We start from the raw sequence: 16,305 nt of genomic DNA, 5'->3' as shown, positions 1-16,305 counted from the left end.
TAGTTGGTTGTGGTTGGTCTTATGATGATAGGGGTGTAATAAGAGAAGGCCCTGTATATCAGTAAGGGAGATCATGTGAGGATATATAAAGCCCTTTGCATTGGATAGCGTGCATAGTGCTGCAAAGCTGTTCTGGTCAATTAGGCTAAGTATGACTACAAAACCTGATACATTTTCAAAGTACAAAACTTCTTACTTAACTCTGGGGACTCCAGGTAGGCCACGGCTACCAGTAGGGGGAGTAATGTATTAACAAAGAGAGACGGACCTATTAAGTATTAATACAGAAAATTGTTACAGGTGATATACAGTGGAAGCACTGGTCATGTTTTTGGTATACCTGTTGAGCTGCCATCTTAAAACAAAGAACTTAAAACTATCTCTTTGGGGAGAAACTATTCCTAATGGGTACTGCACACTCATTACTGGGAAACCCAGTAAGAGAACAGGGACTAATCAGGTTACTGGCCAGAGAAATGTTGACTGTGACTTCCTGATATCAGCAAGAGTTAACTCCACTCATTTCAACTCTGCTGGGTCCATAACAACAAAAGCCTGGTACAGGATCTTTTTGATCCCAAGGGTCCAAGCCAGATTGGGCAGTTGGCTCTGGTTAAGACATCCCCCCATTGGGAATAAAGAAGAAAGCTGGGATAGCGTAAAGCAGTATTTCTAAAACTTGACTAATTATAGCCACCCTACAAAACATCCCTTGATCACTGACTGAGACCTTGTCTGGTAAAGGGAACATATATGGCTGCATGGGCAAACCAAGAGTGAAGCTCAAGGCTCAGGCACCTTGCTCAGGCAAGGAAATGAGAAGACATTTCCTTGGGAATGGAGTCCCCATGTCAGACATTACAGAGAGATCGCAAGTTCAGATGGGAGCCTGCTGGGAGGACCTAGATTATAAGGGCCTGGACAGAATCTGGATTCACAGACTTCCAGGTGAAAACGGGAGATGAAGGGAGAGTTAGAAGATCCCAACACTGAACTAGTAATGAAACAAGAATAAGTGGAGGTGCTTACATCTATAATTACCAAGCCAAAATCCCTACCTCTTAGGAAGATCAGACACCACTGTCAGACTGGATTCTGGATACTGGTAAATGCTGACATTTACTGGCTGTAATTTTTAAAAAATATTTGTTTATTTGGCTGCAGCAGGTCTTAGTTGCGGCATGCAGGATCTTCATTGCTGTGTGCGGGCTCTTAGTTGCAGCATGTGGGATCTAGTTCCCTGACCAGGGATCAAACCCAGGCCCCCTGCATTGGAAGCATGGAGTCTTAACCACTGGACCACCAGAGAAGTCCCTTACTGACTATAATTTAATCTTTTTGATGTCTCGTATTGTATGTACTATTCCGTAATACAATGATGCCCTCAGGGCGGAGAAATCTGGATATGACTGATCCCACACTAAATGATCCCAGATAACTAAAGTTGCTCACATTCTGCCTGTAAACTGTCCCTGTAGCTTCCTGTTATCAAGATGCCAGTGATGACCTGCGTCTGTCTCCCTGCTTGCCTGTAGCACCCCTTCCTCCTCCTAGGGTGCTGTGGGTTTAGAAACCTGATAACCAAGCTTGTTAGAACTTAGGCAAAGTCAGAATACAGGGGAAAAAAGTGAGCACTCAGGGACAGGGGGCAGTGAGGTTAGGTCTCTTCATAGAATCTTTTTAAATGGAAGTGTTTATACTTATTTTGGTTGCTCAGAGGCCTTTTTTGCATTTTTCCTCATCTGCTGTTTTTTTCAAGATAGGATAGGTGGCCAAAAGGCTAATATAGTATATACGGTCTTACTATGAATTAAACAGGGTTTCTCCTAAGGATATCTAGTGTCCCCGTTTCCTTACAATCTATCAATAAAGCTAGATAGAGGGATAAGTTATTTCTATCAAGAGTGCTCATCAAAATCCAATGATTTTAACAAATTATACTTAAGGCAGAGTTAAAACCTTTCATGTCCCTACAAGTCAATTCTTCTTCATGATTAAAAAAGCACAAATTGTGATTCTGATTCATTATTTTCTTTCCAAATTAGGTTTTACATTGATCTGAACCATGTCACCATCACCTTAATCCTGAGAAGTTTGTTTCTAAAATGAACCTGAGGGACTTACCTGGTGGCGCGGTGGTTAAGAATCCGCCTGCCAATGCAGGGGACACGGGTTATAATTTAACACTATATTACTATGAAGAAAAAAATGTTTAATACCATAAAAAAAGTATCTTCAGATTTGTTCTGAATAACCAAATTAAACCCCGGCTAATCTATCAAAAAAAAACATGCCCTAGAGCAACTAAGCCCACATGGCACAACTACTGAGCCTGCTCTCTACAGCCTGCGAGCCACAACTACTGAGCCCATGTGCCACAACTACTGAAGCCCACATGCCTAGAGCCCGTGCTCCGCAACAAGAGAAGACACCGCAATGAGAAGCCCGCTACCACAACGAAGAGCAGCCCCTCCTCGCTGCAACTAGAGAAAGCCCACGTGCAGCAAAGACCCAACGCAGCCAAAAATAAATAAATTTTTTAAAAAAATAAAATGAACCTGAAATACAAAACACACCAAAAACAAACAAACAAAAACATGCAATGTTACTAGCCTGCTCAGAATCCTGTTCCAGAAAGTAGTATCCCCTTTTCCCAGGTAATATTAATGGGATAGTTAAGCATCTGAAGAAATACTGTGTTCTCTGTGTGTGTATGTATTTATACACACACACACACACACACACACATAGGAGCGTGAACCCTACTGGGAACTGCGCATGTGAGGGATCTAGGTTGCGCACTCCTTCTGAGAATCTAAGGCCTGATGATCTGAGGTGGAGCTGAGGCAGTGATGCTAGCGCTGGGGAGCGGCTGCAGATACAGATTATCATTAGCAGAGAGGTTTGACTGCACAGAGACCATAATAAATCAATTGCTTGCAAACTCATATCAAAACCTTACCAGTGAGTGGCAATTGACTTTGTCCGTGCTAGAAGAGGATCAACTGCTTGAGATCGCAAATGATGGTGGCCTTAAAAGTATGTTTGAGACAACTTCAAATCTCCATATGTTCTAGATTAAAGTCAAGGCACAGTATCCTGAGATTGCCACAAAAGCACTGAAAAACCTGCTTCCGTTTCCAACATCCTATCTTTGTGAAGCAGGGTTTTCTGCAGTGACAGCAACCAAAACGAGATCATGGAGTAAACTGGCCATAAGCAACACACTTCGGGTATCAGTGTCTCCCATCACACCCAGATGGGACCATCCAGTTGCAGGAAAACAAGCTCAGAGCTCCCACTGATTCTGCATTATGGTGAGTTGTATAATTATTTCATTACATATTACAATGTGATAATAATAGAAATAAAATGCACAATAAATGTAACGCACTTGAATCATCCCGAAGCCATCCCACCCCCACCCCCGGTCCGTGGAAAAATTGTCTTCCATGAAACCGGTCCCTGGTGCCAAAAAGGCTGGGGACTGCTGTTGTAGAATGTGAAAATAAGTCTAACTTTTTAACGGAACAAATTTCTATAAGGTTTCTTTTGAGATTGTAACCACATGGATATATCAGTGCTCAAATACATTCGAAGAACTCGATTCATATACCTACTGAGAGGAACATGAAAGTCCAATTAACTGTCAAGAGTAAATATTCCCAGGACTCAGGGAAAAGGGAACTAAGTTGTCTTGAGAATCACGACAGCATGATGTAAATGTTAAGTGAATGAATCAGGAATGCCGTCTCTGGTCAAACCCCCGCTTCATCACTTACTAGCTGTCATTAAACCTCAGGGTTCCTATCTGTAAAATGGGAATAATAATAGTACCCTCTCCTCATTGGAAGGGTTGATACGGAGATTAAATTAAATGATGTATTTGAAAGGCTTTCACAATACCTGGTACATAGTAAGCCCTCAATATATGTTAGTAGCTATAATTATCATCATTATATGCCAAGCCTGGTACTAGATACTTTTACATATGGGTTAAGTGCCCAGTAATAACACCATGAATCAAAGGAGCCTTATTCCTATTTTTTTCGAATGAGAAAAATGAGGTAGAGAGCAGTTAGGTAATTTTCGCAATGTCACATCATTAGTAAGTGGCAGGGCCCAGGCAATGTTACCCTAGAGCACAAGCTCTGAAACACCTTACTGTATGCCTATCAATCCTTTGTCATATAGGTAACAACTATATCCGCCCAGTTTATTACTTGTTTTTTAACTTTATGATGTACTCCTCCCCTCTATATATAAGGTTTTAATTTTTATGTGGTCAGATTTATTAGTATTTTTCCTTTATGGTTTTTAGTTTTCTTGCCATGCTTTATCATGCCTATTTCAACCCATGAATATTACACTTGCCACTCATATTCTTGGGCCTCATCATTTTTTAATTTGTTGATCCATGTGAGGTTTATTTGGGTGTAAGATATGAGGGAGGAGTCCATCTTTTTCCTCCAAATGAGTAGCCTGTTATCCTATCACCATTTAATTGAATAGTTTTCCTGATTGATTTGCATTGCTTCATATACTAATATAACTGTATGTGTGGATTATTTTATGAACTCTGCACTGCTTCATTAATCTATCCGGGGCCACGCACCTGTATTTGTGGCCTGTTAGGAACCAAGGCAGCACAGCAGGAGGTGAGAGGCCCGGTGAGTGAGTGAAGCTTCATCTGTATTTACTGCCACTCCTTATTGCTTGCATTACCACCTGAGCTCCGCCTCCTGTCAGATCATCGGCAGCATTACATTCTCATAGGAGCGTGAACCCTACTGGGAACTGCGCATGTGAGGGATCTAGGTTGCGCACTCCTTCTGAGAATCTAAGGCCTGATGATCTGAGGTGGAGCTGAGGCAGTGATGCTAGCGCTGAGGAGCGGCTGCAGATACAGATTATCATTAGCAGAGAGGTTTGACTGCACAGAGACCATAATAAATCAATTGCTTGCAAACTCATATCAAAACCTTACCAGTGAGTGGCAATTGACTTTGTCCGTGCTAGAAGAGGATCAACTGCTTGAGATCGCAAATGATGGTGGCCTTAAAAGTATGTTTGAGACAACTTCAAATCTCCATATGTTCTAGATTAAAAAGTGTATTTATACACACACACACACACACACACACATAAATATACATAGTTGGTTGTGGTTGGTCTTATGATGATAGGGGTGTAATAAGAGAAGGCCCTGTATACCCGGGCCACGCACCTGTATTTGTGGCCTGTTAGGAACCAAGCAGCACAGCAGGAGGTGAGAGGCCGGTGAGTGAGTGAAGCTTCATCTGTATTTACTGCCACTCCTTATTGCTCGCATTACCACCTGAGCTCCGCCTCCTGTCAGATCATCGGCAGCATTACATTCTCAATCAGTAAGGGAGATCATGTGAGGATATATAAAGCCCTTTGCATTGGATAGCGTGCATAGTGCTGCAAAGCTGTTCTGGTCAATTAGGCTAAGTATGACTACAAAACCTGATACATTTTCAAAGTACAAAACTTCTTACTTAACTCTGGGGACTCCAGGTAGGCCACGGCTACCAGTAGGGGGAGTAATGTATTAACAAAGAGAGACGGACCTATTAAGTATTAATACAGAAAATTGTTACAGGTGATATACAGTGGAAGCACTGGTCATGTTTTTGGTATACCTGTTGAGCTGCCATCTTAAAACAAAGAACTTAAAACTATCTCTTTGGGGAGAAACTATTCCTAATGGGTACTGCACACTCATTACTGGGAAACCCAGTAAGAGAACAGGGACTAATCAGGTTACTGGCCAGAGAAATGTTGACTGTGACTTCCTGATATCAGCAAGAGTTAACTCCACTCATTTCAACTCTGCTGGGTCCATAACAACAAAAGCCTGGTACAGGATCTTTTTGATCCCAAGGGTCCAAGCCAGATTGGGCAGTTGGCTCTGGTTAAGACATCCCCCCATTGGGAATAAAGAAGAAAGCTGGGATAGCGTAAAGCAGTATTTCTAAAACTTGACTAATTATAGCCACCCTACAAAACATCCCTTGATCACTGACTGAGACCTTGTCTGGTAAAGGGAACATATATGGCTGCATGGGCAAACCAAGAGTGAAGCTCAAGGCTCAGGCACCTTGCTCAGGCAAGGAAATGAGAAGACATTTCCTTGGGAATGGAGTCCCCATGTCAGACATTACAGAGAGATCGCAAGTTCAGATGGGAGCCTGCTGGGAGGACCTAGATTATAAGGGCCTGGACAGAATCTGGATTCACAGACTTCCAGGTGAAAACGGGAGATGAAGGGAGAGTTAGAAGATCCCAACACTGAACTAGTAATGAAACAAGAATAAGTGGAGGTGCTTACATCTATAATTACCAAGCCAAAATCCCTACCTCTTAGGAAGATCAGACACCACTGTCAGACTGGATTCTGGATACTGGTAAATGCTGACATTTACTGGCTGTAATTTTTAAAAAATATTTGTTTATTTGGCTGCAGCAGGTCTTAGTTGCGGCATGCAGGATCTTCATTGCTGTGTGCGGGCTCTTAGTTGCAGCATGTGGGATCTAGTTCCCAACTGTATATGTGGATTATTTTATGAACTCTGCACTACTTCATTAATCTATTTTTGTGTCAATATAATTTTTTTCAGACTTACACAAAAAATTACACAAGTAGCACAAAGAATTCCCATATACCCTTCATCCAGATTCATTAAATGTTAGCATCTTACATGACCTCAGGGCAATTATGTGTAAAGGGATATAATGTTTATATCTGGGAGCTGAGATTTGAAGAAATTTTTAATTTTTTCTTTGTACTCTTTTGTGCTTTCCTTAAAAAAAAACAAAGAATATACTTCCCTTTTAAAAACAATAGTTTTTTCAATAAAAACAAGTAAAAATATAAGTTTGATTAACTTCCAAAAACTAGCTGGTACAGGTGGTAAATGCTTCAGGAGTTTGAATAAGAGAGAGAAGTGCGTTTTAATGGCGATGGTGAGATTTAAGTTTAACTTTACAAGGAAGTTTGGCATGTAAACAGGCAGAAAAGGCAAGCCAAGGGTTTATATGGGCAGGAAAGCATCATAAGCCAAAATATGAAATATTGAATGAACATGGCTTGTGAAGATCATACGAGAAGAGAGACGAGGGGCTTAAAAAGGTGAATACCGGGGAGCAAAAAATATTGAATATATTGTGAAAGACCTTAGAGGACAGGCTGAGGAATGTGAATTTTGTCCTTTAAGCCAGAGGGGAGACAAAGTAAAGTTACAAACAAGGTAAAATAACTTAGCCCACCAAACTTTATTTAGTACCTATTATATACCAGGTACTGTGCTACTCCAGGGACAGTGAATAAAATGATAAAAGATCCTCATAAAAGAACATGCTAGCTGTGATTTATGAAGATTTATGGGTTGTACATTTGTGGATCATAGGATTAAGTGGGGCTGGGTGAGAAGGGAAGGTATTGCTACGAAGGCAGAATTTGAGCTGAACCTTGAACATTGAAGAGTCAGGTAGAGAGATGATGGAAAGGCATTTTGGGTAAGAGACAAAGGAAAAGAGGATAGGATGAGAGCAGATATACTCCTGAGGTGTTTCAAAACCTACGAGAGGTCCTCTTTAACTTAACCTGGAAAAGTTATTCCAGTGAAAGAAAATAAAGTTGGCTATGAGGACAGTTGTCAAATTGCTAAGGGTTTTGAAAGCCAGACCAAAAATGCATTGCTTTATAATCTGTATAAACTGACCTGAAGGCAACGAAAAGCCATCAAAAGTTACTGAATTCAGAAGGATCTGACTAAAGTCATGTTTTGGTAAGTAAGATTGAGGAGCAAAATGAAAAATATTTTGGAAAAGGGAGGTGGGGAGATGAATATGAGAGAGATTTCAAAGGCAGCATCCACAGGTCTTAGTAACTAACTAGATGTCCTGGATGAAAATGAATCGTCAGATATTCAAAGCACTAACACTGTTGAGGGGGGATAGGTGGGGGTGGGTGTATTTAAAGATTGTACGTTTGCAGAGGAGGACTGAAAAAAAGCACACATTCTGGGTATGCATCTAATATACTGAATTACATAATAAATATAGGCTGTTAGTGTTGATGTAGGAAATACAACCTACCCGTTTATAAAAGGACGGCTTTCAAATGATTCCTGGAAAAAAAAATCATTGTATTACTTTTCATTAAATTCACCTTAGTCATTTCTGTAGGGGAGACCCTACGTGACAGCAGATTGAGTCCAGTGGGCCTTCAATAATAATTCATGTGACAGATTATGAAAATAAAGCCATGCTATCACCAGAGCTTCCTAATTTACATCAAAATGCAACCTTCTTGATAACTTATATGCTATGTAAGCTTCTTATTCAAAAATACTCATGGTGATCTAGAAATTTATTTGTATTGAGAGACTGGGGCTTTTGCTAGTCTCCTACAGCACCTAAGAATGTTTGTAACTAATTCCAGTCTCTAGGAGAGGTAAAAAATTATACAAAATAAGAAATGCATCAAATGTATACTCTAGGCCAGCACCATGCTAGGTGTGGTGCCCAAGTTCTATTAATCTTAAAATAACCCTTGGTTGAATTGTGTCCCCATCTTACAGATAAGAAAGCTGAGTTACAGAGAGGATAAATCGGTATGGCCACATGGCTAGTGACATGTGGTCAGGATTTTATCTAAGGCTGCTTTTCCACTGTAGCATTGACCTTGAAGGTATGGACTCAGAGCTAGAAGGGACCTTGAAAAGTCCTTGCTTCCTACTTCTTTCTAGGCTCACAATAAAACCACGAATGGAAACAAGGATCTTTCCTATTTCAAGTGTGCGTTCAAAAGCTACACTAAAGATCAAGTAAAATTCTCTTTTACACCCAGCAAGAACTGCTGTTTGAGCCTCCTCTGAGCAGTGAGGAGTACAGCTTTTTTCTCTAACCTACATTTCCTATTCACCTCCAGATGTAAAACTGATGGGGTGGTACGGGCTAGCTACCAGAGAAATAAAAGCATTTACTCAGCAATGTGTTCCATCACACTCGAACATGTGGCGTTTTAATTGTTTCTTCTGTGAAACACCAATGATAGACTTCCCACAGTCAGAGCCCAGATAGAAGAACTCACACCCAAATGTTTCAGGAAAAGAGAAGAAAAAACATTTTCCTCAAGCAGGAATCAGAACCAGGGGCATCCTATGGGGCACGTTATGTTGTAGAATGGTATTTTTTTCCTGTATTAAGAAAGGACATTTTGTTGAAGAGTAAAGTGTAAATCATATGTAAAATAAGAAAAATGTATTTAAGATATTAATCGAAGTAGATCCATGTTCTCCCCCTTTCGATCACAATATTGCAGCCTTGCCACAATGACATCCTAAACTAAAACTGAAATGATGATTTTTTATTCTAAGCCCAGATTTTTACTTCCTTACAGCTTTTGCTTTTTAAGCTAAAAATTCTCTCATTCTTGGTACAATGAATTTTTTGCTAAGTAATTAGAAACCAATTGTGTTTAAACCTTTTGAGATAGTTGGTTTTATGCTGTATAACTCAGGATTTGGTTTCTAAAACCTCAAATTTAGCATCTCAAGGAAGAATGGTGTCTATGGCATGCTTGAAAAAAATGTTTTGAAATGAAGTGATGGGCATTTAAAAATAGAATTCAGAGAGCACACAGCTTCCCTCCAATCTTTTTTTTTTTTCCACTGGGGGAGAAGAATGACACATCTGCCTCATGCTGCCAGAACACTACTGCTGTTATTCTATTGAGCTTCAGAATGGAGGGGAGCTGCAAAGACCACTCATAATTACAGCACAGTTACCATGAACATACAGGCACTTTCCAATCAGCATACTCAAGTTTGAAACAGAAATGACCCAGAACACCTGCCGAACACCTTGCCACCAGAGCCTTCCTTCCCTGCTCCCACCCCTCACATCTCTGAACATTCTACCGCACCCCTAACCCTCACAGGCTCTGCCCAACTGTCAGAGCTTTAATTCCGCACCAGTGTCCCTCCCACCATGGCCACTCTCAGGGACGCTTTCGCTCAATTTCAGATTTCAAGAACATTCAGAAATCAGAGGGACAGAGAGAGTGTAGACTAATATCCATCCATATTTTTTTCTTTCTAAGAAAAAATTCAAAATTTAAATAACTAACCTGCAAATCAAACGCTGGAAAAATAAAGCAATCCCTCACTAATTGCAGGAGTTATTATCTTGCAAAGTACAGGCATACCTCAGAGATATTGCAGGTCTGGTTCCACCTCAATAAAGTAAATACCACAATAAAGAAGCAAGTCATGCAAATTTTTTGGTTTCCCAGTGCATATAAAAGATATATTTACAATACACTGTAGTCTATTAAGTGTGCAATAGCATTATGTCTAAAAACATAATGTATGTGCTTTAATTAAAAATATTTTATCACTAAAAATGCTAACCATCATCTGAGCCCTTAGCAAGCTGTAGTAGTAACATTAAAGATCACTGATCACAAATTGCTGTAACAAATATAACGATAATGAAAAACATTTGAAAACAATTTGAAACATTTTGAGGATTATCAAAATGTGACACAGAGACACAGTGAGCAAATACTGTTGGAAAAATGGCACCAGTAGACTTGCTTGATGCAGGGTTGCCACAAACCTTCAATTTATAAAAAATGCAGTATCTTCAAAGCACAATAAAGTGAAGCGCCACAAGATGCGGTATGCCTGTATTATTGGTAAAACCACAATGGGGTAACAGAATTGGAGGAAGAAATCACAGCAAAAATGCCTTTAAAATATATTTTTTAAACCTCAAAGTAAATAACTATTCTGAAAAACACCTGCTTCCAAACAAACCAGGGCCATCACTATAAGCGTTCGTGATTGATAGGAAGCGCCATTTTCTTAGAACACTGGTTTCAGTGCTCATGAAATACTGCTGCTGCGTTACGGTCTGACTAGGCAGACATCTTAAAGTTTAGTCAATGGGCACACAGCAACTCTTTACAAATTTCAAATTAGTGGTTACAGGCTTCAATTATGCAGTGGGAGTCAGGAAGCTAGACCTCTAGGGTCTCCCTTCAAGGAAGGACTTGCGCTCAGTTGCGGGCAAGGTGGCCAGCAGCTGGCTTCCGGCTGTCAGCTCCCTCGGGCTCTGTCCCACATGCAGAGCCACCTTACCTGGGGCCGCGTCCTTCCCAGGGCAGACCGCCTCCAGCGACCGGCCCAGCAGGCAACACTTCTCACCCTGGCCTTTCACCATGAACATCTTGCATCCCAAACTCTGTCTCAGTGTCCACTTTCAGAGAACACAGTCTACAACATATGTCTCTTTCATTTACCTTTTCTCATGCTCCATTTACCACAAATCTCAGGAAAATGCTCGTGTACACCTAGCTTCTTGAGTCACCATGATACTTAAGGGCACACTTTTCAGGGCCTAGACTTTGCTTTATTTAATGAAAGAAAGAAATATAAGTAGATTTCTCCCTGCATTATCCTACACAGTACATAGAAGAGGACCCAATTATTTCTGAGAAGTTCTTTTCTCTATGAAGATTAAACTATACTTTCTCATAAAACTATAAATATAAAATAGCATTCATTCACGTGTATATTCATTCAACATTATTCGGTATTGAGCACTTTCTACACACCAGGCACAGGTGCAAAAGCAGTTAAAAAGCTTCTGCTCTAGATGAGTTTGCATCCTACTGGTTGAGATAGACAATAAACAAATCAGACGAATACAATGCCGAAGTCTGTGAAGAACAATAAAATGGGGAGGATTAGAGAATGACTGGAGAAGCATCTATTGTTTCAAAACCACAGGTAGAGGGGAACTGTGGTAATCCGCACATTGCTGGGCTGGCACAGTCACGTATACATTTAGTACATCAATTTCCTAGATAGTATCCATCATTCTTGCTCTAGTGCAGAATTCATCACATCAACTTTAGTAAAATAATATTTCTTCTGCATTGTGAGCCCACATGCTGCATGAAACACAAAATCTTAAATCTGTGTTACTAACCTATAGCGCAATTCTGTCTTGGGGAAAGAGCAGCCTGAGCCATCACAAGCTATAGTCAGATACAGCTGTCTCAGGCAGATGGCTTTAGTGGGCAACATCATAAACTTGCCAGATTTTTTAAAATTTGAAAGGGTTTTCTGCCTCATTAGTACTTCATGGCTGACCATCCACAAACACCTGGTGTTCAACTTCTTCCTCTTGTGAAAATGCAACCATACATAGTCTTAGTTCAAAAAGGTATATGGCATATAATCATTGTCCAAAGGATCTAATACCTAGATAATTATAAAGTCACAGGTAGGGGGAAAACCCATCCTTACACAGCTTAATTGAAGTGAAAAATTGAAATCAGGACCAATAGGGACTTAGCATAGTGGTAAAGGCAAGTTAAATCACTTTGCTCCTTCCCAATACTCAAACTACTTAGTCCAGAGGGAATCACAGGTGGCCTTTACTGGCCTCTATTTATACCATCAATATAAGAATGAAGAGTACAAATATCAGCTTCTTTCTAAGAATAACTGTGTATGCATCTCTACTTCTGTTTTTTTTTTTCATACTTTAGAACTCTGTCATCACATCTTCAAAACATACAGGAACACCAAGCACCACAGTGTCCTTGCTTAAGATAGGAATCTATCCCGTTGAACTCTCGTTTTAAGGTAAAGGAGAAAAAGCAATAGAATTGGGAGTTTGGAGAAAATGAGTTCAAATTAAGCCACTGTAATTTATTAGCTTTTTAAAAGATCAAACTGTCCCAAGGTGATAAATTTCAGTTTTTGTATCTGTAAAATGGAGATAACATCTTCTCAAATGCCTTACAAGGTCACTAAAAAACGTGTTTTAAAGTATTTTGAAAACTACAAAGTGATGTGCAAATGTATTGTTACAACTGGAGTTTATCTGTTTGGATTTAAATGTTAACACATTATTCTGAAATAATTTTCAATTGAGCAGCAAAAAATACATTCTTTCATTTAAGAAGCATTTATTCAGAATCTTCTGTGTTATACTATGGAGAATATAAAAAATGATAGTTATCCATGTTAGCAAGGAGCTTGTACAAGTCAGATTTGAGAGGAGGAATGTGGGGGGAAGGTGTGGTTTTGGTTTTTGCCAACACCTTTTAGGTACTTTCTATGTGCCAGACATCATTATAAATGCCTTAGACGTAGTAACTCTTTTAATCTTTAAAAACTCTACATAAAAGGTAACATTTTTATCCTCATTTTACAGATGAGGAAGATAAGGCACAAGAAGGTTGGAAACCTGCCAAAGGTCAGACAGCTAGTTAAGTACTGAAAGTCTCAAAGTCAACTCACACACTCAGTCAAGTTAGCCACAACGTTATGTTATATTACACCTCAAGTTGGGCAGAAAATGCACACATATCATTAATAATAGTTACTAATGCTGACTAACAATACTAAGGCAGTGAATGATAAGTGAAGAGATCAGCGTGGGGTGAGCTGGCCAAGGAAAGTCTTCATGACAGGAACCCAAAACTAGATCCAAACTTGTTGGTAGAATTGAGATAAGAATAATTAAATAAAGAACAAATAAGACTGTGTTTCATACATACTTTTTTGAGCATGCAATAGGTATCACTTTATTGAAATATAACATATAGGAAAATAAAAAAATCCCAAACGTACTTTTGAAATATCTCATTAAGTGGGTTCTCTTTTATAGACTGGATTTATTTCCTAATTAAAACAGAGCAAAAACTGACTTGAAGCAACATATGACTACCTATCCATACACCAGTCTTAATATAAACCATTTATTTCAAAGAATTACCATTTGAGTATTTCCTATAATCAAGACCATTCAATACTGCCCATTATAATGGAAAATAACTTGAATTATATACGTTTTTCCATAATAAAAAAATAACATAAGGCAAATCAATTATTTCCAGTTTACATGAGAAGCCCTGAGTTGATATTCCATGGTATGGACAGAAGGTTTTCCCACTTGCCCCTCTGATTTTTATATTTGCTATAATTATAATATTGTATATATAGAAAAACAGCTTCGAGAGCTACTTTTCAAATGACACACAAAGCAATGGCCAGGAATGATTTCTACTTGTTTCAATTTCCAGCAGAATATGTGTACTGACTGCTTGTTGGTCCTGTGTGTATCCCATGTAACTTACCAAGCGATAGGTCTGGGCCTTCAAAACACTGAGATCAATGAAGTTTTCTTCATTGTCTGTCTCCTCTTCCTTAGAAAAATAAAAGAGTTTAAAAGTTAATAATTATAAAAGTTGTAATAAAAAAAGGTATTTTCAGATTTCACATACTTAATATGCTAAGCTCTATAGAAAGACTAATGCAGGAAAGGGTATTTAAAAACCTAGTAGTGTGCATAAAGTAGGGCATAATGTTATCCGTTTTCTGAGGTTTTGATGATGCCATTTAAAAATAGGACCTCTTTTAGAGTCACTGAAGAAAAGAAAAAAAGAGAGAAAGATGCCACTGCTGTGAAACTGGGGATAAATAAACATAAAAACATAACAAGAAACAGTCCCAAGTGGCATATCTGAAATAAAGAGACACTGGAAGGAGTTAATGGAAACTTTGAGTAACATGACTAAAATGGACAAAAATAAGAGGCTGACAGATACAGAATACTCTCACCTACTGCAGGGACCAATCACATTAATGTATATTTTTGACATCTCATCTTTTATATGCTCAAGTTTAAAGATATTAAATATTAAATCTATATAAGGATGTAAAATATACACATGTAAGATTCTAAACTTGGATCTTAGATATTAACTATCTAAAAGAAAAGTTCAGGTAGATTCCAAGCTGGTCCTGATTCCTAGCCCAGCTGATATGGGGAATGGTGTCAGAAGTGACCCTTTGAGAATCAATCCCCTCTCCAATATACAGTAAATACAGAGTCTGAGCAGGTTCTCTAAGCATATACAACAAAACGTTAGTTCCCCTTTCTCTTCAAATGTCTTTGTGGCGACAAGTGACATAGTGGGTGAAACAAATTTAACAAGAATATCCAAAGCTTAAAGACATGGTAATAAAGCAAATGGAACTTGGCCCTGAAGTCTTGTACAGAAAAACAAAAAAAAAAAAGTACAAAAGCTGCAGTGGCAGATTTCAAAGATAACCCTTATCTTTAAGCACTTAGAAGTATCAAGCTTCTTTTCTGACCACAACACTATGAGATTAGAAATCAATTACAGGAAAAAAACTGTATAAAACACAAACACATGGAGGCTAAAAAATATGTTACTAAATAATCAATGGATCACTGAAGACATCAATGAGGAAATCAAAAAATACCTAGAGACAAATGACAATGAAAACACGACAATCCCAAACTTATGGGATGCAGCTAAAGTAATTCTAAGAGGGAAGTTTACGGCAATACAATTCTACCTCAAGAAACAAGAAAAATCCCAAATAACCTATCATTACATCTAAAGCAACTAGAGAAAGAAGACAAAACAAAACCCAAAGTTAGTAGAAGGAAAGAAATCATAAAGATCAGAGCAGAAATATATGAAATAGAGACAAAGAAAACAATAGCAAAGATCAATGAAACTAAAAGCTGGTTTTTTGAGAAGATAAACAAAATTGATAAACCTTTAGCCAGACTCATCAAGGAAAAGAGGGAGAGGATTCAAATCAACAAAATCAGAAATGAAAAAGGTGAAGTAACAACAGAAATACAAAGGATCATAAGAGATGACTACAAGCAACTATACGCCAATAAAATGGACAACCCAGAAGAAACGGACAAATTCTTAGAAAGCTACAACCTTCCAACACTGAACCAGGAAAAAGTATGAACAGACCAATCACAGGTACTGAAATTGAAACTGTGATTAAAAATCTTCCAACAAACAAAAGTCCAGGACCAGATGGCTTCACAGGTTAATTCTATCAAACATTTAGAGAAGAGTTAACACCTACCTTTCTGAAACTCTTCCAAAAAATTACAGAGGGAAGAACACTCCCAAGCTCATTCGACAAGGCCACCATCACCCTAATACCAAAACCAGACAAAGATACCACAAAAAGAGAAAACTACAGGCCAATATCAGTGATGAACATAGACACAAAAATCCCCAACAAAACACTAGCAAACCAAATCCAATAACACATTAAAAGGATCATACACCCTGATCAAGTGGGATTTATCCCAGGGATGCAAGGATTCTTCAACATATGCAAATCAATCAATGTGATACATCGCATTAAGAAACTGAAGAATAAAAACCATATGATCATCTCAATAGATGCA

The 16,305-nt window shown here is 38.8% G+C and overlaps 1 protein-coding gene across 1 annotated transcript in view; it reads right to left on the bottom strand.

Annotated features, from left to right (window-relative positions):
* Nucleotides 1-16,305, bottom strand: part of IFT57 (intraflagellar transport 57) — a 61,291-nt gene that overhangs the window by 31,819 nt on the left and 13,167 nt on the right. The window contains exon 5 of the mRNA XM_007114272.3: nucleotides 14,189-14,257. Coding sequence (XP_007114334.2) covers nucleotides 14,189-14,257 — 69 coding nt within the window. The remainder of the gene's footprint in view (nucleotides 1-14,188; nucleotides 14,258-16,305) is intronic.

The sequence above is a fragment of the Physeter macrocephalus genome, chromosome 1 (assembly GCF_002837175.3).
Source record: "Physeter macrocephalus isolate SW-GA chromosome 1, ASM283717v5, whole genome shotgun sequence".
NCBI lineage: Eukaryota > Metazoa > Chordata > Mammalia > Artiodactyla > Physeteridae > Physeter > Physeter macrocephalus.
The sequence above is the reverse complement of the archived record's forward strand: the minus strand, read 5'-3'. Positions and strand labels throughout refer to the sequence as shown.